Here is a 19,239-nt window from a genome sequence, read left to right on the forward strand (position 1 = left end):
CCAAACTGTCCGATCTATGGGAGTTTATACATCATATATCAGCTGCGGGAATGAGAACGTTTGCGTTTTTTTCCTTTCCCGGAGGAGCCTCCGTCTATCTTTTTCCCCTAACAGGACTGCGCATAAACACGGAGAGGGACTGTATACCAAACATTTGCGACGCCGCCGATGTTGTTTACACCGAACTTTAATGTTCTTTGTTGATGTTTTGCCGTTTGGGCTTGGAACAAAAAAAGCACGACAGTGAGCCCACAGTTATCGGGAGATATGTTTAGGAACCTCTGTGAAGTTGGCGTAAATCAGTGTTGTTTTCGTCAATGATGACGATAACAAAAATATTTTGTCAACGAACAATTTTTTCATGACGATGACTGGACGATTACGAGCTAAATATGTGTCTTGGAAGACTAAATCATAACTAAACGAATGCCACTTTTCCTCTGAGAAGACGAGAACGAGACGAAAATGCCCCACACTTTTTTTCAAACAACTCACCAATGTCCTCTCCAGGCTTGTTTTGTAACAAACACGGTAAGATTTTTTTTTTTATCTTGCCAAGAGAGAATACGCAGTGTTGCCTTAGCCTGCTTTAGCTATATCCTTTAGCCTATATATATATATATATATATATATATATATATATATATATATAGTTAATTTTTCTAATTACGTTAAATAAAATATCTGACGCAATTAACGCATGCACTGAATGAGCCGCTCTCGCATTGCCTCAAACAGATTTCAATGAGGCCGTTTATGGACATTAAGAGTGAAGAGAATGCCACCGGCCGCTTGGGGGCAGCGCAGCGCCGTTCCATACTAATGTTATTCCTTCTAATAGTGGGAGAATTAGTAGTTGTGAGACGTTTATGCTGTTGCTTTGTGCTCCACACATATTTCGGTAAGTTTGCTTTCTTCTAGTGGCAATGTGTCTCTTGTTGTATTTTGGGTAAGATATGCACAGAGATATATCTGTTATAAAGGCGAGTGGACACAGGCATTCTTTGGGCTGCGCCGTAAGCTTCTGCAACTCCTTGACAACAAACAGAAGTATCATTTAGTGAAAGCACAACAAAAATAATATTGCTATCTCTCAAAAAAAATAATGTTCACAAAAAGAAAAGCACTTCAGTCTGTAGTAATGAGGCCCTATTCTCACACAGCTAAACAACAATGCAAAGTGAACTGGCATTAGTTTGGTCACTCAATTCTTATTATTGTTATTTTTATTCTTATTATTACTATATTAACTCTACTTTTGATTGAAAATTGTATAATTTTTATTAAAACAAAAATATGAAGAGGGGTTTTAATATAAAATTACTATAACTTGTAACTATAACATTTATCTTTTATGAACTACTAGTCTTACTATCCGTAGATCACTTAAACAGAATGTTAATAATGCCATTTGTGGATTTATTGTTATAATAAACAAATACAGCACTTATGTACAGTATGTTGTATGTATATATTTGTCTTGTGTCTTATCTTTCCATTCCAACAATAATTTACTGAAAAATATGGCATATTTTAGAGATGGTTTGAATTGCGATTAATTACGATTAATTCATTTTTAAGCTGTAATTAACCCGATTAAAAATTTTAATCGTTTGACAGCCCTAATATATATAAATACCAGAGTGAGAGGGCACACTTTAAATATATTAAAGTGATATAGGCATCTGGAGTGAACTTCGAGTAAAAAAAAGTATCTTAAGGCCGGGCTGAGTGTCCTCTTTTTTTGGAAATCAAAATTTGGTCACCCTAATATATACACAGTGATCCCTCATTTTTCGTGCAGGCATGAAAATCTCTCACCTTTCGGCGAAATTCGCCGTTTTGAAGTCAAAAAGGGCGACCTACGTGAATTGCGTAGATCCGAGGAGAAATTCTTTTTTTTGGGGGGGGGGGGGGGGGTCGGGAGGTTTTATTTAATTATTATTATTATCATCATGTGATTAACTTAGTACGTAAACTGAGCACTTAAGAACACAGTCAGCAAATCCTTCTAGATGCTTCGCTGACGAGAACCAATCATCGGCCCAAGCTGCGTTCCATTATTCCAAACGCGCGCACTCCTTACGCGTGTACATGGAGTGCTCGGAGAGCCTTCGGTTGCATTGCAAAGCAGCGAAAACAAAAAGCAGGCCTTATCCACATCGGGGCAGACCAGAGCGCAGCATACACACTTGCCTGTATTTGCCAGCAGATTGAATTTGGTGAGTAATGGTTTCAATCGTTTTCACGTTTTGCGATATAAAAAAGTTACTGCCATTCGTTGCAGCTTGCGTTGAACACTGGCAGAGCTAGCCAAATCTCCCATGAAAAAAAATAGCTCCCGTTAAATTGGCGTCAAGCTTGTGTATTTAGCGGTAATATAAACGAAGAAACACACTGTTGAGTCAAATTAAGCGGCATTCTCTCGGATGGAGGGGGCGCCTCACATCGCTCCCGTCGTCCGCCGGAGACGCGTTATTTTCGGCTTGGATTTGAGCTGACGGCCGGTGTCGGCACAACAGCGGCCCGACGAGTGGTGGGAATGAGTCCTTCTTAAAGCTTTTCAGAAATACAGTTAATGGGGACCACAACCCGCCACAATAAGTGAAAACGGCGAAGTAGCGCCCACCCCCCAATTTTTTTGTGCGTGTTCAATGCATTTATTCAGATTTTACATTGGAAAAAAGATACATATATATAAGACATGTTTTTTCACTTTTTTCACCAAAGTATCATTTATAAATGGTTTTCAAGCACTTCAAAATGTAAGAATTATGATAAGTTTTAAACATGTTACTGCCCCACCGAATTATTTTTAAACAAGAATAAAGTAGTTAGAAAATGCTTGGCTTTATTAAAAGCTTCATAGTGAGTCTACTCAAACCCTCTCAGGCTTTGGTAAACGGTGATTGGCACATGTGCAAAGTTTTTCTTTTTATATATATTTTTTTGTTTGAAGCAACTTATTTGATTGAATAATAAAGACACAAATGTCCTAGCCAAAATGTGGCCCAAACGCAAAACATTACTTAAATGGAAAAATTTGTTTCAATCAAGAAAAATAGTTTTCAAATGCTTTTTTTGTCTCAAATTTATTATTGCAATCAAAGACTTTTTTTTTTTTTTTTATTGAAGCTACTTTTTGGGATTAAAAGTATATACTGTATTTTGATTGAAGCAACTTTGTTTTTGATAGAAGTAACTTTGTTTTTTGATTAATAATAAAAACACAAATCTAACTCCATCGTTATTGAGTGAGAAAGAAATTAAGAAAGCTTTAAAACTAAAAGCCACCGGGGAGTCTGTTTTTTTAAATATTTATATTTCATTACATAGACATGCGTCGTAGGGAAGGGAGATTGAGGGATAAAAAAAGGAGTTAGATGAGGCTGCTAAAGGCAGTGGATACCTCATCAGCTGGGTGAATAGCAGACCTGGTAAGAACAAGTTTGCAAGGATAGTCGGGTATTAAATCCAATTATAAACACAATTACAATGTTATTTTTCTATAAGATTTTTATGTCATTGCTTTATTAATCATTAGGTGCTAGAGTTGTTAAGTATGGCTAATAATGAAATAATAGTTTTAAGAAAACTGTGCTGTTGTTGGCTCAGTGACCATCTGATGTGGTTTGTTCTCAGATGAACAAGTTGAGGAAGGAAGTTTTGATGCAGAGGTTGAAGGAAGAAAAGAGGCAGACTGACTGAGTCACAGCCAGAAAGTGTTGATGACAGTTTTGATTTCTATTCACTGTTGCCCCCTCCCAATTAAAGTATGTCACAGTCGCAGCCAATTATTATCTAAAGCTGGTTAAAATTGAAGTTATGTTGTTTTAAGGTGTATTAAATACTTGTTCATGTGCCCCTTTTGATCTACGAGCACCCACCCCTCCACCGGTCTCTGCATGGCCCTGCTGAAACACAGTGTGGGTCGACAGAGCTCAATATTTTGTTGGGGTGTACAATACAGTGTACTGGAACATATTTCCTCCACACCCTTCTCACCTTTTTAACCCCTGACCCATTTTCATGCCTGTTCGTGGTTAATGGGGACCAGAACCCGCCGCGATAAATAAAAAACCGCGAAGTACAGTAGTGAACCCCGCAATTCTGTCAGACAATGCTCAATTTCTCCCAGAAAATGATTTCAATTACAAATGCTTCGGTAGTAATATCTTCATTTGTTTTGCTTGCGATGAAAAAACACACAAGAGTATGGAAAAAATGTCATCTTTATTTTACACAAAACTCCATAAATGGGCCAGACAAAAGTGTTGGCACCCTTTGAAAAATCATGTGATGCTTCTCTAATTTGTGTAATTAACAGCACCTGTTACTGACCTGACCACATAACAGGTGGTGGCAATAACTAAATCACACTTGCAGCCTGTTTAAATGGATTAAAATTGTTTTGTGTAAGATGACAATTATTTTTTTTCCCATTCTCTTTTGTGTTTTTTCATTGCAAACAAAATAAATGAAGATATAGCAAGAATAAATTCAAATCTAATGTGTAGAATAAAGACAGAAAATGTAACAACTCTGGTGTAGTGGCGAAGTAGTGTTTCTTCTTCACAAAAAAAGTATGATGTGTTAAAACTGCTCTTAGAAGGCCATTTAAATTACTCAAGTAAATAGAACGCATTACTATCCATCTCTAGTTTACTAGCTTAAAAAAAAAAAATGTTCAATGACCTACAGTACTTTTTTTTCACAAGGCAGATTCTGAGCTTGTTTACTGGCCGAGCCATCAGTAGTGCTACTGACTCGTGTCCATGAAATGATGCAATAGAGCTTCCCGCTGAGACTCAATCTGTCATGTCAAGACCCCCGTCGCCAAGATTTGGACCACAGCAAAGAGTCACGGGGCCAAACAAATGATGGATACTCCTAAAATTGTACAACAAGAGAGTAAGGGGTGCATGCTAACATGCTAATCTGGCTATGCTCTAAAAACCAGATTTCAAACCCACACAGAGTGATTCCAAAAATGGACGCTTGATAAATCTGCTCCTAAAAATGGAGATGAGTAAACAACACCGACACGAAAGAGGGGGGAAAAAAATTGCCTATTCACTACGTATTCAATGCCACGCTCTTCTTTGCCACGACGCTAATCCTCGTTTTGGTACGGTGGGACGCCCGCGTTGCTTCGCTAATCCGCGCAAAGCTCCGTGTCCAATGGCTGCCGCCGGAGCGAGCTAGCTGACGACTAGCGCCCGGTAGAACATAGATTCTGAACTGTGTCAATCATTGATTACGATAAAGAAGTTTCAAATAGATCTTACAAAAGATGCGAATATCACTCAAAAAAAAATAATAACTCTAAAAATTTTGTAGGATTTGAGGCAGAAAAACAACAAACATTCACAAGGTCATTGATGGTCTCTTTGCATGTAATGCAAAAGCTTCTATCTATAATATTCCTTATAGTCTTATCAGACCAAAACAATGGGAATTCTCATGGGACGCCGGTTCTCTTTCGTTTGACACCCAAGAATGACAGTTCGCCCGAAAACAGTTTTGTTTTGTTTTTTAAATTAAAAAAAAAGAACATTTCAAAACGTTACTCGTCCTAGAATTTTTTTCCAAATCATATGTACAACCAAAAAATTAAGGACGCTAAGGGACACAAACGTTCTGTACAGTTTTTGATTAAAATGTACAATTCTGCCAAAATTTGCCGAAAAACAGCCATTCATTTCTAATGGCCAAAATTTCCCATTGATTTTCAGTTGCGTTATTTGCCATTCGATTAGCACATAAAACATCCATTCACTTGAATTCAAACCTATGGGACCCAGTATAAACAGGAAGCGACCCGATATCTACAGGACTTGACCCTGAAACGCCTCAAAAAACAATAGGAAGTGACCCTGGAATGCCTCAAAATTAAGAGAAAGTGTCCCAATAGGTACAGGAAGTGAACCTGAAATGCTGGGGGAAAAAATCAACAAAAAGTGGCCCAATATGTACAGGAAGTGAACCCAAAATGCCCCAAAATCCATAGGGATTGACCTAAAATGCCTCAAAATCAATAGGAAGTTGCCCAATTTGGACAGTAAGTGAACCCAAAATGCCCCGAAATCAACAGGAAGTGACCCTGGAATGCCTCATAATCAATAGAAAGTGGCCCAATATGTACAGGAAGTGAACCTGAAATGCCGAAAAAAAAAAAAATCAACCCAAAATGCCCCCAAATCCATAGTGAGGGAACTGAAATGCCCCGAAATCAAAATAAATGCCACGAAATAAACAGGAAGTGACCCGTTATCTACGGGAAGTCTGAAATGCCTAAAAATCAATAGGAAGTGGCCCAATATCAACAGGAAGTGAACCCAAAATGCCCCAAAATCAACAGGAAGTTACCCTGAAATGCCTCAAAATCAACCGAAAGTGACCCAATATGTACAGGAAATCAACCCAAAATACCCCCAAATCCATAGGGAGGGACCGGAAATGCCTCAAAATCAATAGGAAGTGGCCCAATATGGACAGGAAGTGAACCCAAAATGCCCCGAAATCAACAGGAAGTGACCCTGGAATGCCTCAAAATGAATAGAAAGTGGCCCAATATGTACAGGAAGTGAACCTGAAATGGCGGGGGAAAAAATCAACCCAAAATGCCCCCAAACCCATTGGGAGGGACCTGAAATGCCTCAAAATCAAAAGGAAGTGACCTAATATGTACAGGAAGTGAACCAGAAATGCCCCGAAATAAACAGGAAGTGACCCGTTACCTACAGGATGTCTGAAATGCCTCAAAATCAATAGGAAGTGGCCCAATATGTACAGGAAGTGAACCCGATATGCCCCCAAATCCATAGGGAGGGACCTGAAATGCCTCAAAATCAATAGGAAGTGGCCCAATATGGACAGGAAGTGAACCCGAAATGCCCCGAAATCAACAGGAAGTGACCCTGAAATGCCTCAAAATCAACAGAAAGTGACCCGATATTTACAGGAAGTGAACCCAAAATGCCCCCAAATCCATAGGGAGGGACCTGAAATGCCTCAAAATCAATAGGAAGTGGCCCAATATGGACAGGAAATGAACCCGAAATGCCCCGAAATCAACAGGAAGTGACACTGGAATGCCTCAAAATCAATAGAAAGTGGCCTAATATGTACAGGAAGTGAACCTGAAATGCCGAAAAAAAAAAAAAATCAACCCAAAATGCCCCCAACTCCAAAGGGAGGGACCTAAAATGCCTCAAAATCAAAAGGAAGTGACCCAATATGTACAGGAAGTGAACCAGAAATGCCCCGAAATTAACAGGAAGTGACCCGTTATCTACGGGGAGTCTGAAATGCCTCAAAATCAATAGGAAATGGCCCAATATGGATAGGGAGTGAAACCGAAATGCCCCGAAATCAACAGGAAGTGACCCTGAAATGCCTCAAAATCAACAGAAAGTGACCCGATATTTACAGGAAGTGATCCCAAAATGCCCCCAAATCCATAGGGAGGGACCTGAAATGCCTCAAAATCAACAGGAAGTGGCCCAATATGGACAGGAAATGAACCCGAAATGCCCCGAAATCAACAGGAAGTGACACTGGAATGCCTCAAAATCAATAGAAAGTGGCCCATTATGTACAGGAAGTGAACCTGAAATGCCGGGAAAAATAAATAAATAAATATCAACCCGAAATGCCCCCAAATCCATAGGGAGGGACCTGAAATGCCTCAAAATCAAAAGGAAGTGACCCAATATGTACAGGAAGTGAACCAGATATGCCCCGAAATAAACAGGAAGTGACCCGTTATCTACGGGAAGTCTGAAATGCCTCAAAATCAATAGGAAGTGGCCCAATATGGACAGGAAGTGAACCCGAAATGCCCCGAGATCAACAGGAAGTGACCCTGAAATGCCTCAAAATCAACAGAAAGTGACCCGATATTTACAGGAAGTGAACCCAAAATGCCCCCAAATCCATAGGGAGGGACCTGAAATGCCTCAAAATCAATAGGAAGTGGCCCAATATGGACAGGAAATGAACCCGAAATGCCCCAAAATCAACAGGAAGTGACACTGGAATGCCTCAAAATCAATAGAAAGTGGCCCATTATGTACAGGAAGTGAACCTAAAATGCCGGGAAAAATAAATAAATAAATATCAACCCGAAATGCCCCCAAATCCATAGGGAGGGACCTGAAATGCCTCAAAATCAAAAGGAAGTGACCCAATATGTACAGGAAGTGAACCAGATATGCCCCGAAATAAACAGGAAGTGACCCGTTATCTACGGGAAGTCTGAAATGCCTCAAAATCAATAGGAAGTGGCCCAATATGGACAGGAAGTGAACCCGAAATGCCCCAAAATCAACAGGAAGTGACCCTGAAATGCCTCAAAGTCAATAGGAAGTGGCCCAATATAACCAGGAAGTGACCCCGAAATGCTCCAAAATCAACAGGAAGTGACCCTGAAATGCCTCAAAATCATAAGATAGTGACCAGATATGTACAGGAAGTGAACCCGAAATGCCCCCAAATCCACAGGAAATTACCCTGAGCCCCCCCCCCCCCCCCATATCAACAGGAAGTGACTCATAATGAACCGGAAGTGAACCTGAAATCAACATCAAGTGACTCGATATACTAACCATCGCAGCAAAGCTACCATGGCAATTTCTCCGGATATTGCATTTTCTAGTTTCATGATACGGAGTATTTCATAATACGCGAAAAAGGGCTGCCATACGTAGTAGCAACTTGGACAAAAAAAATCAATGTTAAAAAATTAACAAAAGAATGTATAATTTCAAGGAAAGAAGCCACCAATAGCCGCCATTTTCTATCCTGTTCCTCCACATTAGGATCACAGTGAATTGGATAATACGTAAAGTATTATTGACCTTTTCTCAAATCTAGGACTTGAGATACGCGGACCTGCTAGTAAGACAGCAACCCGGAGCTGACGGACCCCCCCGACGCCGAAGCCCGCAAGTGGTCTTGAAGCACGCAGACCACTTTGGTGGGCACTTAACTCAGCTATTTCCTCCACTTGTCTGCCATTTTTCTTTTCATGTGCACCTGCGTTTCTACTCTACGGCAAGCGCAGGTGCAAAAACAGCACCCAGACGACAATATTGCCAAACGACGTCCATTTTTTTCGGGTACGTATATCTCAAGATCTTAACCCTTTAAGGTCCGGGCCTATTTTGTCCAATTTTGCATGCCTGTTTACAATGGCTTGGTTACACGGTAACCTTAATGTCTTAACTGTCGTTTTTTTTTCACTCACCAATTATAATCAACATTTTGGACCCAAAAAGACTAAAAAATGCCAAATATTCTTGTCAAAATTTGTAATATTGATGTTCTATTGACAACCGATTATGCTCGATGAATCGTTAATATTCATCTTGTTAGGATAAACATTCATCAGGAAAAAAAAAAAGGTAAATGGAGACATAAAGAGTGTTTAGCTACATTAGCACACATTTATACACCAATGGTGCTCCAACCCATTCGGGGAAAATTCGAGCTCAGTGCCTTGCCCAAGAACACTTCAACAATAGCCAGTCGTAGCCGGGAATCGAACTCATGACCCTTCGGTCGCAGGACAACTCAAGCTACCAATGGCGCTACTGCTGCAATAAGACTGAATAGTTTTATATTTCATAATTCAAGAGAAACTGCATGTATGGTCATAAGTGTTTTTGTCCTTTCTACACAGGGCATACAGTGCAAAATATTTACTGTATGACTCAGCTCTTCTGGACAGTCCAAAACAAATGGCGGGACATCGTCCTGTGACAAGGAACATCTGATAACGAGGAACCCGCGACTGAGAAGGTGACACTCGGCACTCACGTGGCGCATTGGTGGCAAAATCCTCAACTCTCGTTGCCCTGACTACAGTCACGCCCGAAACCTTCCTGCCCTGTCCACACAGAGAATAATCCTAGACAAGCCCAAACACACCCTTCTTCCTGACCACACCCAGCCTCACCAGAGCCTTTAAAAGACTGAATGTTTAACTAATCGTTGTCTTTTCTCGAGAATCTTTTCTTGACTTGTGATTTGGTGACCCTGGATCATGGATATGATTTCTGCCGACTTCGAATAAATTGTCAAATTGTATTCTGAAGCCTTTTTCCAGGTTTTAAAATGGAGTCAGTACAAGAGATTAAGACTAAGGTGAACACGCAGAGTTTGGCCTTTTGGCTGGGTTGTCGGATTTCCGCTGGCCCAGGTCGTTGGAATTGTGTTAGCGCGGTTCTGGCGGTTCGGCCGCCGTGATTCCGGCAATCAGGCTAAAAGGTCAGATTCCTTCAATATATACAGTATATACCATCTAACACAAAAAGGGTTTGAAGGATATTTTTTGTGAGGTTAGGCATTGCACCCATCACCTTATCAAAACTATATACCTACTGTACAATCAAGTTTCTCGACCACACACATCAATATACACATTGAAAAGACTGATTCTGGGCGGAAAAAAATATAACACAAAAAAAAGTATTTTTAAAAATATTTTACCATACTGTAAACCAGTTCACTTGTTTTATCTGTGTCAAATAGGAATAAGAAAAGTGAAGGAGGGGGCTGTCATAGTACTGTATGTAAGTTTTTTTCATCAAGTAATTCAAAAATACAACAAATTTGTTCCTATATAGCATACCACTAGTCAAAAGTGTGTGTATATTTTTTGTGTGTTGGTCTTTAACTTGACAGGGTTGACACCTTCTCACCTGTATAAACCTGCAATTATAGCAGGTAACCTCCCCCATGGCCAGCGCCGACTCTTCCCAGAGGATGACAGACGAGCCAACAGAACATTTTTGGGTTTCGAACACTGATGGATCGTGGCTGCTAATATGTTGGTTTGCGTCGAAAGCCACTCTGGGGTAAAATGAGTGCGATAAGGCGGCAAGATTTGGTGGTGATGCTTCACCTCGTTAGCATCTGTCTGGGTTATCGACAGCTCGGGTAAGTTTATGAACAAATTGTTGATTTAGAAATTTTTATTTAGAACTTAGATTTTAAGTAGAAATGTGTGGATCTAGAATACTTCCCTGTGGGACACCTCAAAAATGAATATTCTCTGCATGCACACCAGTAGCTTATCTGAAGAAGCAAAATTTCCACATTCATGGTTTTATCTCTGTGAAGTTTGACCCCATCAGACGCAAATTTATATAAAAATGATGTCAATCGTTTGTGTTACGTTTGTGGTTAGGGGTTAGGGATATTTACAATTCTTTTACAGGTCAATAAGAGGTCAAGCAGCCCCCCATTTAGATTAAAAATGGCTAAAAATTGTGTCAATTGTTTATGCATGGTTTGTACGGAGCCCCTAAAGGGACATCACAGGAAATAAAATAAACTTAAGCAATCTGGTGTGCATGACAATCCATTTGGTGCGCACGAGAAACTATCTGGTAAACATTAGCCATACATAGCATTTAAGATAGCAGACTTTTGTTATGCAAGTTAGCCAATTGTTGTAAACATTTGCATTATGTAGCATTAAAGCTAGCGGAAACTTGCTATGCAAGTTAGCCAATCGTTGTAAATATTAGTATTTTATAGCATTTAAGCTAGCAGGATTTTAGTATTCAAGTTAGCCAATTGTTGTAAACATTAGCATTATATAGCATTTAAGATAGTGAACGTTTGCTATGCAAGTTAGCCATTTGTTGGCAACATTAGCATTATATACCATTTAAGCTAGCTGACCTTTGCTATGCAAGTTAGCCATTTGTTGTAAACATTAGCATTATGTAGCATTTAAGCTAGCGGACACTTGATATATAAATTAGCCAATTGTTGTAAATATTAGCATTATATAGCATTTAAGCTAGCAGGATTTTAGTATTCAAGTTAGCCAATTTTTGTAAACATTAGCATTATATAGCATTTAAGTTAGCTGACTTTTGCTATGCAAGTTAGCCAACTGTTGCACACATTAGCATTATATAGCATTTAAGCTAGCGGACTTTTGTGATGCAAGTTAGCTGATTGTTGTAAACATTAGCATTAAATAACATTTAAGTTAGCAGACATTTGCTATGCAAGTTAGCCGATTGTTGTAAAAGCTAGCATTATATAGCATTTAAGCAAGCAGGAGTTTAGTATTCAACTTAGCCAATTATTGTAAACAATAGCATTATATAACATTTAAGCTAGCAGACCATTGCTAGCCAAGTTAGCCAATTGTTGTAAACATTAGCTTTATATAGCATTTAAGATAGCGAACTTTTGCTATGCAAGTTAGCCATTGGGGTTGTTCATTATGTTTTATTTATTAGGAGAAAGCAGTGAACAAGGCGGGATTTAGGGAGGACAGAAAAGAAAGAAGCAGACAGAAAAGGAGAAGGGCAACAACAAAAAACACATTATTAAACGCCTATGCTACCTAAGAACATGGCGATGCTGTCGTTATCTCTTGTCAGTATCATGACAAAGACATTGCAAACAATGTCACCTTAGCATCAAAAGTGATGTAATTTACCGGATGACACTTAATGACATCAGTCATAAGTATTCATGATTGTTCATGACAGTGGCATGTCATAATTATGACCCACTGTCAAATAATGTGTTACCAAGTCTTTTAAACTAATTTCTCATTCACATATATGTTTCCAGCAAGTCACTTTCTTCAGGTAGTGCCCAGTCGGGTCTCTGCAGCTACGGCTTAACCACTTCCTGTTGTCCGGGATGGACAAATGCTAGTGGAATTTGTCAGCGTAAGTCCATTAAAACATTATCAGATTAGTCATCAAATAAATCTAGATGAAATTTTGTGTATGATCGGCTGTGACTGTAGTTGCAAACGGTTCTCTACAGCGGTGTGTGCGCGGACATGTGTCCACGGACAATGTGTCGGCCCAGATAAGTGTTTATGCCACGCTGGCTATCAAGGACCAATCTGCGACCAAGGTGTGTGCCTCATGCTAACTCACTGATGGATAGGAGTCAAATATCCACGTTAACTGCTGTGATTTTCCATCTCCAGACGTAAACGAGTGCGGTTTCTCAACGCGGCCGTGCGACCAGCGTTGCATGAACACGCTAGGTAGCTATCGATGCTACTGTGAACCCGGATACGCTCTCGCTACAGACGGACGAACTTGCGCCGGTGAGTTTGGTCTTTAACTCATTCATTGCCGAGGATGTTTATGTTAATTAAGTGGAATCCGAGCAAACAGAGTGAAAGTGGTCGTCAATTATGTTAGCTAGCTCATCTGTGAATTTCAAGTTTCAGCTAAACTGTAGTGGCTAATACAAATGTTGTAGGTTTCTGGACATCATTAATTCATTCATATGATATATTTATAATATTCTGTGTTTGTTTTTGGTTTTTTTTGGTTTTTGAATGGCGCTTCTTCTGCATGCCGCCAAGCCCAGACCGTTTGGCCCCAAAACTTACCGTTTGCCCCAAATTGCAGGTTTTTTTTTTTTTTTAATGTAGAATTTTGAAATTTATCTAGTCCTTCAATTTTTATTCAAATCACAAAATTCATACTTTATAATTTCAGAGAATTAAGGGGCACAAATGTTTTTGGCAAAAACATACAGTTCTGCCAAAATTTGCCAAAAACTTCTCTTCATTTCTAATGGACAAAATTTCCCATTCGTTTGCAATGACCCTATTCACCATTCCATTGAAAAAGTGACCCAGTACCAACAGAAAGTGGCCTGTAATCAACCTGAAAAGACACTGAAATTCCACAAATCCAGGAAGTGACTCGATATCAACAAGAAGTGATCCCGAAATGTCCCCAGATCAACAAGTAGGGACCCAATCACGGTTTTTATAGGATACCATTTGGACATACGGACTGGACAATAGCAGAGAGGACATTTTGTGCTCAAGTTAGCAAAAAGTGACTCAATGTCAAAAGAACATTAACAATAAATGCCGCAAAATCAATACGAAGTGACCCCAAAATTGCCCCAGGTCAACAAGAAGTGACCCGATCAGTGTTATAGGATAGTTTATAGGATACCATTTGGACGTAACAGAGTGGACACTAACAGAGAGGACCCAATATCAACAAGAAGTGATCCCGAAATTCCCAAAAATCAACAGGAAGTGACCAAATTACAGGAAGTGACCCCAAAATATCACCAGAGCAATAAGAAGTGACCCAATCAAGGTTTTTATAGGATACCATTTGGACGTACAGAGTGGACAATAACAGAGAGGACATTTTGTGCTAAAGTTAGCACAAAGTGACTCCCCAAATGCCCCAAAATCAATACGAGGTGACCCCAAAATGAGACCAGGTCAACCAGAAGTGTCCCGACCAATGTCTCTATAGGATACCATTGGATGTAACAGAGTGGAAACTAACAGAGAGGACCTGATATCAACAGGAAGTGACTCTGAAATGACACCGTATCCATAGGAAGTGACCCGATGGCAGAAAGTTACCCCGCAATGACCCCAAATCAACAGGAAGACACCCAAAAATGACCCCAAAATCAACAGTTAGTGACCCCAAAATTACCCAAAATCAATAGGAAATAACACAATAGCAACAGGAAAAGCAATGCCTCAAAATCAAGTGACTTGATATTCGCATCGCAGCAAAACTACCATCACAATTTCTCCAGAAATTGCATTTTATAGTTTGTTTAATGGTTCTGTTCCTTGTTGCTTTGTGACGGTGTAATTTTTTATTCCAGCAGAAGTGGCATGCGTCTCCTTGCACTGCCAGTTCGGCTGCAACGCTAACGTTCGACCCGGATTAGCGGCGCACTGCCTGTGTCCGCCCGGCCTCCGCCTCGCTGCGGACAACACAACCTGTCAAGGTCTGATTTTTAATGCTGAACTCTCGAGCCCAGCTAGCAATGTGCTAGCTTAGCTGCTCCCTTCTACCACCCTTTGAATGCCAGTTCTTTTTAAAGCTATTAAACTACTCATTGCTAGCCTTGTTCTGTAATGGAAAGAACATGCTAGCTTAGTAGCATCGTCTAAGCAGACTGTTTTTTGTTTTGTTTTTTAATTTTGTCAAAGCATTACCCTTAAAAAGTCCTTCTGTAGCGCCGCATGAGTTAGCATGTACCTAGAAATAACTTACCTTCTCACAAACCTAGCTTTAGGAATGCTATCGCTAGGGAATGAAGGTAAGGATGTGTTCACTACACTTTAATGAATGAATGAATGTTTGCCGTTCAACAAGGAAGCATGACTCTAGCTATCCGGTAAAAATCCATAAATTAGCGGCTCTTTCATTAAAGCCACACAGTTGGAAGAACTGGAAAATGTAGCGAAACATACAGTAGTAACAGTAGTAACTTTGTCACTGCTAGCCAGAGGTAGGTTGAGTAGCCAAAAGTTTTACTCAAGTAAGAGTAGCTGAAGTAAAAGTAGTCATCCCAAAAAAAGAATAATAATCAAGTACAGGTAAAAAAAAGCTATTTGGTAAAAGTATACTCAAGTAATGAGTAACATTGTAACTGCTCACAATGTAACCTGAAAAAAATCTAAATGAACTGTTATTATTATACTGTACTCAGGGCCGGCCCAGGCCATTTGGGGGCCCTAAGCAAAATAAATGCAAAGGGGCCCATATTTTTGGCCCACCATTTCGTCACATGTAACCCATACATGTAATCCAACCCATATGTCCATATTTTGTATACCAATCAAATGTTGTTGCACCGCATACTTCAAACTTCTCACCCCAAATGATTTTCAGTACTTACAGTAGATAGCGCCAAACCTTTTTCTAAAAGAGGAAAGAAAGAAGTTAAGGAAGAACTTTTATTTTTTTAAGCTTGTAATCAAGTATCAAAACTCACAAAAGTCAAATAAAGCAAACTGCAGTAAACAAAATAGAATATAAATTAAACTACTGCCAGATTGGGGGCCCCCTAGTGGTCAGGGGCCCTAAGCAGCTGCATAGTCTGCGTATAGGCTGGGCCTGACTGCACTATAACCATATTAGGTTAAAAAAAAAAATACACAAAAATCAAAGAATTCCGACTAGAAAAATAGAGAAATGAAACATCACCTGTCTAAAGAGCAGGAGTACCCTCTATTGGAGAAAATACTTCCTACCATGAAATTAAAACAGTCATATCTCTGGTTTTCCGTGGTGTATTGGTATCAAATAAAAAGGTTGAAAAGAAGTTTAAATCCACTCTTTGCAATCTAATCTATTCTATGAACTATTCCATGAAAAATACATTTCAAAAAATATATAAAAATCATTGAATTCCGACTAGAAAAATAGAAAAATGAAACATCACCCATTCAAAGCGCATGAGTGCCCTCTATTGGAGAAAATATTTCCTACCATGAAATTAAAACAGTCATATATCTGGTTTTCCGTTGTGTATTGGTGTCAAATAAAAAGGTTGAAAGGAGGTTAAAATCCACTCTATTCTAATTCTATTCTATTCTATGAAAAAGAACTAGCAAAAAAAACACATAAAAATCATTTCAATCAATTCCAACTAAATAAAGCTACATAAATGAAACATCACCCATAAAAACATCATAAATTCCCTCTAGTGGGCAAACCATTTCCAACCATGAAATTAAAAAAATTACATCCCCAGTTTTCTTTAGTTTATCAGTGCCAAATAACAACTGGTTCCTATGTACTTTTCTGCAAAGTATCCTGATATGTCACTGTTTCGAACGGCCCGGGTTTACGAACGAGTTCCATTCCTGCGCTGGCGATGTAACCCGGATGTCCACGTAAGTGGGAATTAACCCTTTAAATACCTCTAAACACCCTCTAACATAGACTTCGTAATATATTGACGGGTCACTTTCCCCAGACCCCATGCCCCGGCTTCAGGTAGGGGGTAAAACCCACCTCTTCTGTTAGCCATGTCCGTTTCTTGGTTCAAAAGCCTCAGATGCGCTAACGAAAATACCTACACAAGACTTGTAGTCATGACTGACAGACAACTCCAGCCCTGTAATGACGGGGTCACCGAGGTCGTTTACCGTAAGTTTGTGCGTGTCAGGTCAGCGCTTGTTGTTCAAAGCGCTAGCGCTTCAAAGCGTTACAAGGTCAAGGTAGTCATTTAGCCGGCTAATTGTTGTTGTAGGCGACGTTCCATGTTTCAGGTGTGGATGTTTGGCGCGTTGCAGATGTGGACGAGTGTCGCCGAGCCGCCTGCCCGCCGCGCCGGACCTGCAAGAATACGTTCGGCAGTTTTGTGTGCGTATGCCTCAAAGGGTTCATCTTGGGAACGTTGCACGGATCGGTGCGATGTCGAGGTGCTGCAGAAATCTCTTCGGAATCAGAAATTGTATTAATACATTTGCTGTCAGTGTGACTTTTTCATCTAATTTCCTTAGATGAGAACGAGTGCTTGACGGGGTCCCACGATTGCAGCCGCCACGCCATTTGCGTGAACACCGACGGTTCGTATAGCTGTAAGTGTCCAAGGGACTACACGGGCGATGGACGCACCTGCTGGCCCAGGAGAGACGCGCCGTCCAAACCCACGTTTTACCGGAGTTATAAACTCTCCAGAAGGCCCAAGACGGTTTCACCCTTGTCTTCTTCTCCACGACGTTGGTCAAAAAACAAACTGTGACGGTACTTTTCTTGCAGCACTCGCGTCAAAGCCTGTCTGGAGAAAATTTCGACTTTATTCACAAAATATGTATTTTTTCCCTCTTGTAAAAAACATTTCAAAGAGGGACAACTGTTGTCCTGTGATTAATCATTCATTTTAATTAGGGCTGTCAAAATTATCGTGTTAACGGGCGGTAATTTTTTAAAATTAATCACGTTAAAATATTTGACGCAATTAACGCACATGCCCCGCTCAAACTGATTAAAATGACAGCTCAGGGTCATATGCACTTGTTACTTGTGTTTTTTGGAGTTTTGTCGCTCTCTGCTGGTGCTCGGTTGCGACCGATTTTACGGGTTCAGCACCATGAGAATTGTGTAATTATTGACATCAACAATGGCGAGCTACTAGTTTATTTTTTGATTGAAAATTTTTACAAATTTTATTAAAACGAAAACATCTAAAACTTGTACTAACATTTATCTTTTAAGAACTACAAGTCTTTCTATTTATTTGCCAACTTGTGGTTGACTAAATAATTATTTGATCCACTGTATCAGGTCACTTCATATTTTTGGGCATTTCAGGATCACCTTCTTTTGATTTGGGGCATTTTGAGGTCACGTACTGGTGAGATAGGGTCACTTCCTGTTGATTTGGGGCATTTCGGGGTCACCTCCTATTGTTTTGGCGCATTTTAGGGTCACTTCCTATTGATATGAGGTCACTTCCCATTGTTTTTAGGACATTTCAGGGTCACTTCCTGTTGATTTGGCTGCATTTTGGGGCCACTTCCTATGTGTGTGTGGGGGGGCAATTCAGGGTCTCTCCCTGTTGATATCAAATCACTTCCTGTTAATTTTAGGCAAATTAGTCACTTGGGTTGGAAATCAATAGATAGGTTTTTGTGCCATTGAAATGAACAGGAAATTTTGGCCATTAGAAATGAATAGGAAATTTTGCTCATTCGAAAAGAATGGGTACGTTTTTCTCAAATTCTGGCCAAACCATACATTTTCTTGGCAAAAAACAATACAAGTTTGGCGCCCCTGAGCGTCCTTAATTTTTTTATGTGTGAATGATGTGATTTGGACAAAAAAATGACTGAAATACAGTTAGTTTGCAGAATGTCTGTTAAATTGAAGCACTTTTTTCATGCCCAAAAATACTTGATATATTTGTTTTCATGGTAAAAAAAAAAAAGATCCAATAAAGTTCAAATTATTCACGGTGTAAATTCCATTTCTTGGTCCATTAAAGTTTTAACTGTACTCGCATGAGAACCTTTCATTGTGTATTATTACCATTATAATAATGCATTTGGACTATATTGCATACACAGCTGCGCCTCCCCTGAAGTATTCTGGGGAGTCTACACTTGCGTTTGATGTTGTCAAACTCCCTTCAAGTGTTTTCTGGCCCGCCGACACAGGAAGAGCTTTCCAGACGGAGATTCCCGGTCGGCGGGCGCTTCTGACCTGTCTACGCTCTCATTTTTCTTTTTTTCATGATTTCCTAAAAACACGAGTGCCTGTGGCAGAAGATGTCCAGGTATGAAAAACAGCAGTCTGTAGAGCTTTTAAATCCAGACAAGTTTTATAATCGAGAGGTTACAGTGTGGTTAGAATAAAAGCAATGCCAGTTTAGCAAAAAAAAAAACATCAGGAGTGGCCTTTCTCAGTCACAAAACACTTAGCACCAAGACAGGAAGTAACGAAGAGCGGTTAC

At 39.8% G+C, this 19,239-nt stretch overlaps 1 protein-coding gene and 1 long non-coding RNA gene across 2 annotated transcripts; both read left to right on the plus strand.

Annotated features, from left to right (window-relative positions):
* The first annotated feature begins 52 nt into the window (after positions 1-52).
* LOC130920552 (uncharacterized) lies at positions 53-10,153 on the plus strand. The gene is made up of 3 exons (XR_009064172.1): positions 53-531; positions 8,878-9,122; positions 9,686-10,153. It is a non-coding gene; the product is annotated as an uncharacterized LOC130920552 (long non-coding RNA).
* Positions 10,154-12,686: 2,533 nt separating this feature from the next.
* Positions 12,687-18,583, plus strand: si:ch211-194g2.4 (nephronectin). The gene is made up of 6 exons (XM_057843383.1): positions 12,687-12,707; positions 12,808-12,900; positions 13,018-13,099; positions 14,656-14,778; positions 17,078-17,206; positions 17,288-18,583. Exons 1-6 carry the CDS (start codon positions 12,687-12,689, stop codon positions 17,527-17,529), a joined length of 690 nt encoding a protein of 229 aa, XP_057699366.1. The 3' UTR covers positions 17,530-18,583.
* Positions 18,584-19,239: the final 656 nt, after the last annotated feature.

The sequence above is a fragment of the Corythoichthys intestinalis genome, chromosome 8 (genome assembly GCF_030265065.1).
Source record: "Corythoichthys intestinalis isolate RoL2023-P3 chromosome 8, ASM3026506v1, whole genome shotgun sequence".
In the NCBI taxonomy this organism is placed as follows: domain Eukaryota; kingdom Metazoa; phylum Chordata; class Actinopteri; order Syngnathiformes; family Syngnathidae; genus Corythoichthys; species Corythoichthys intestinalis.

What these genes read in the sequence shown, in the direction of transcription:
- si:ch211-194g2.4 (XM_057843383.1), top strand. Translation starts at nt 12,687, where the DNA reads ATGCTAGTGGAATTTGTCAGC. An exon ending in AGACGGACGAACTTGCGCCG is followed by an intron (nt 13,100 to 14,655) that starts GTGAGTTTGGTC and finishes TTATTCCAGCAG; the next exon opens with AAGTGGCATGCGTCTCCTTG. An exon ending in CGGATCGGTGCGATGTCGAG is followed by an intron (nt 17,207 to 17,287) that starts GTGCTGCAGAAA and finishes TAATTTCCTTAG; the next exon opens with ATGAGAACGAGTGCTTGACG.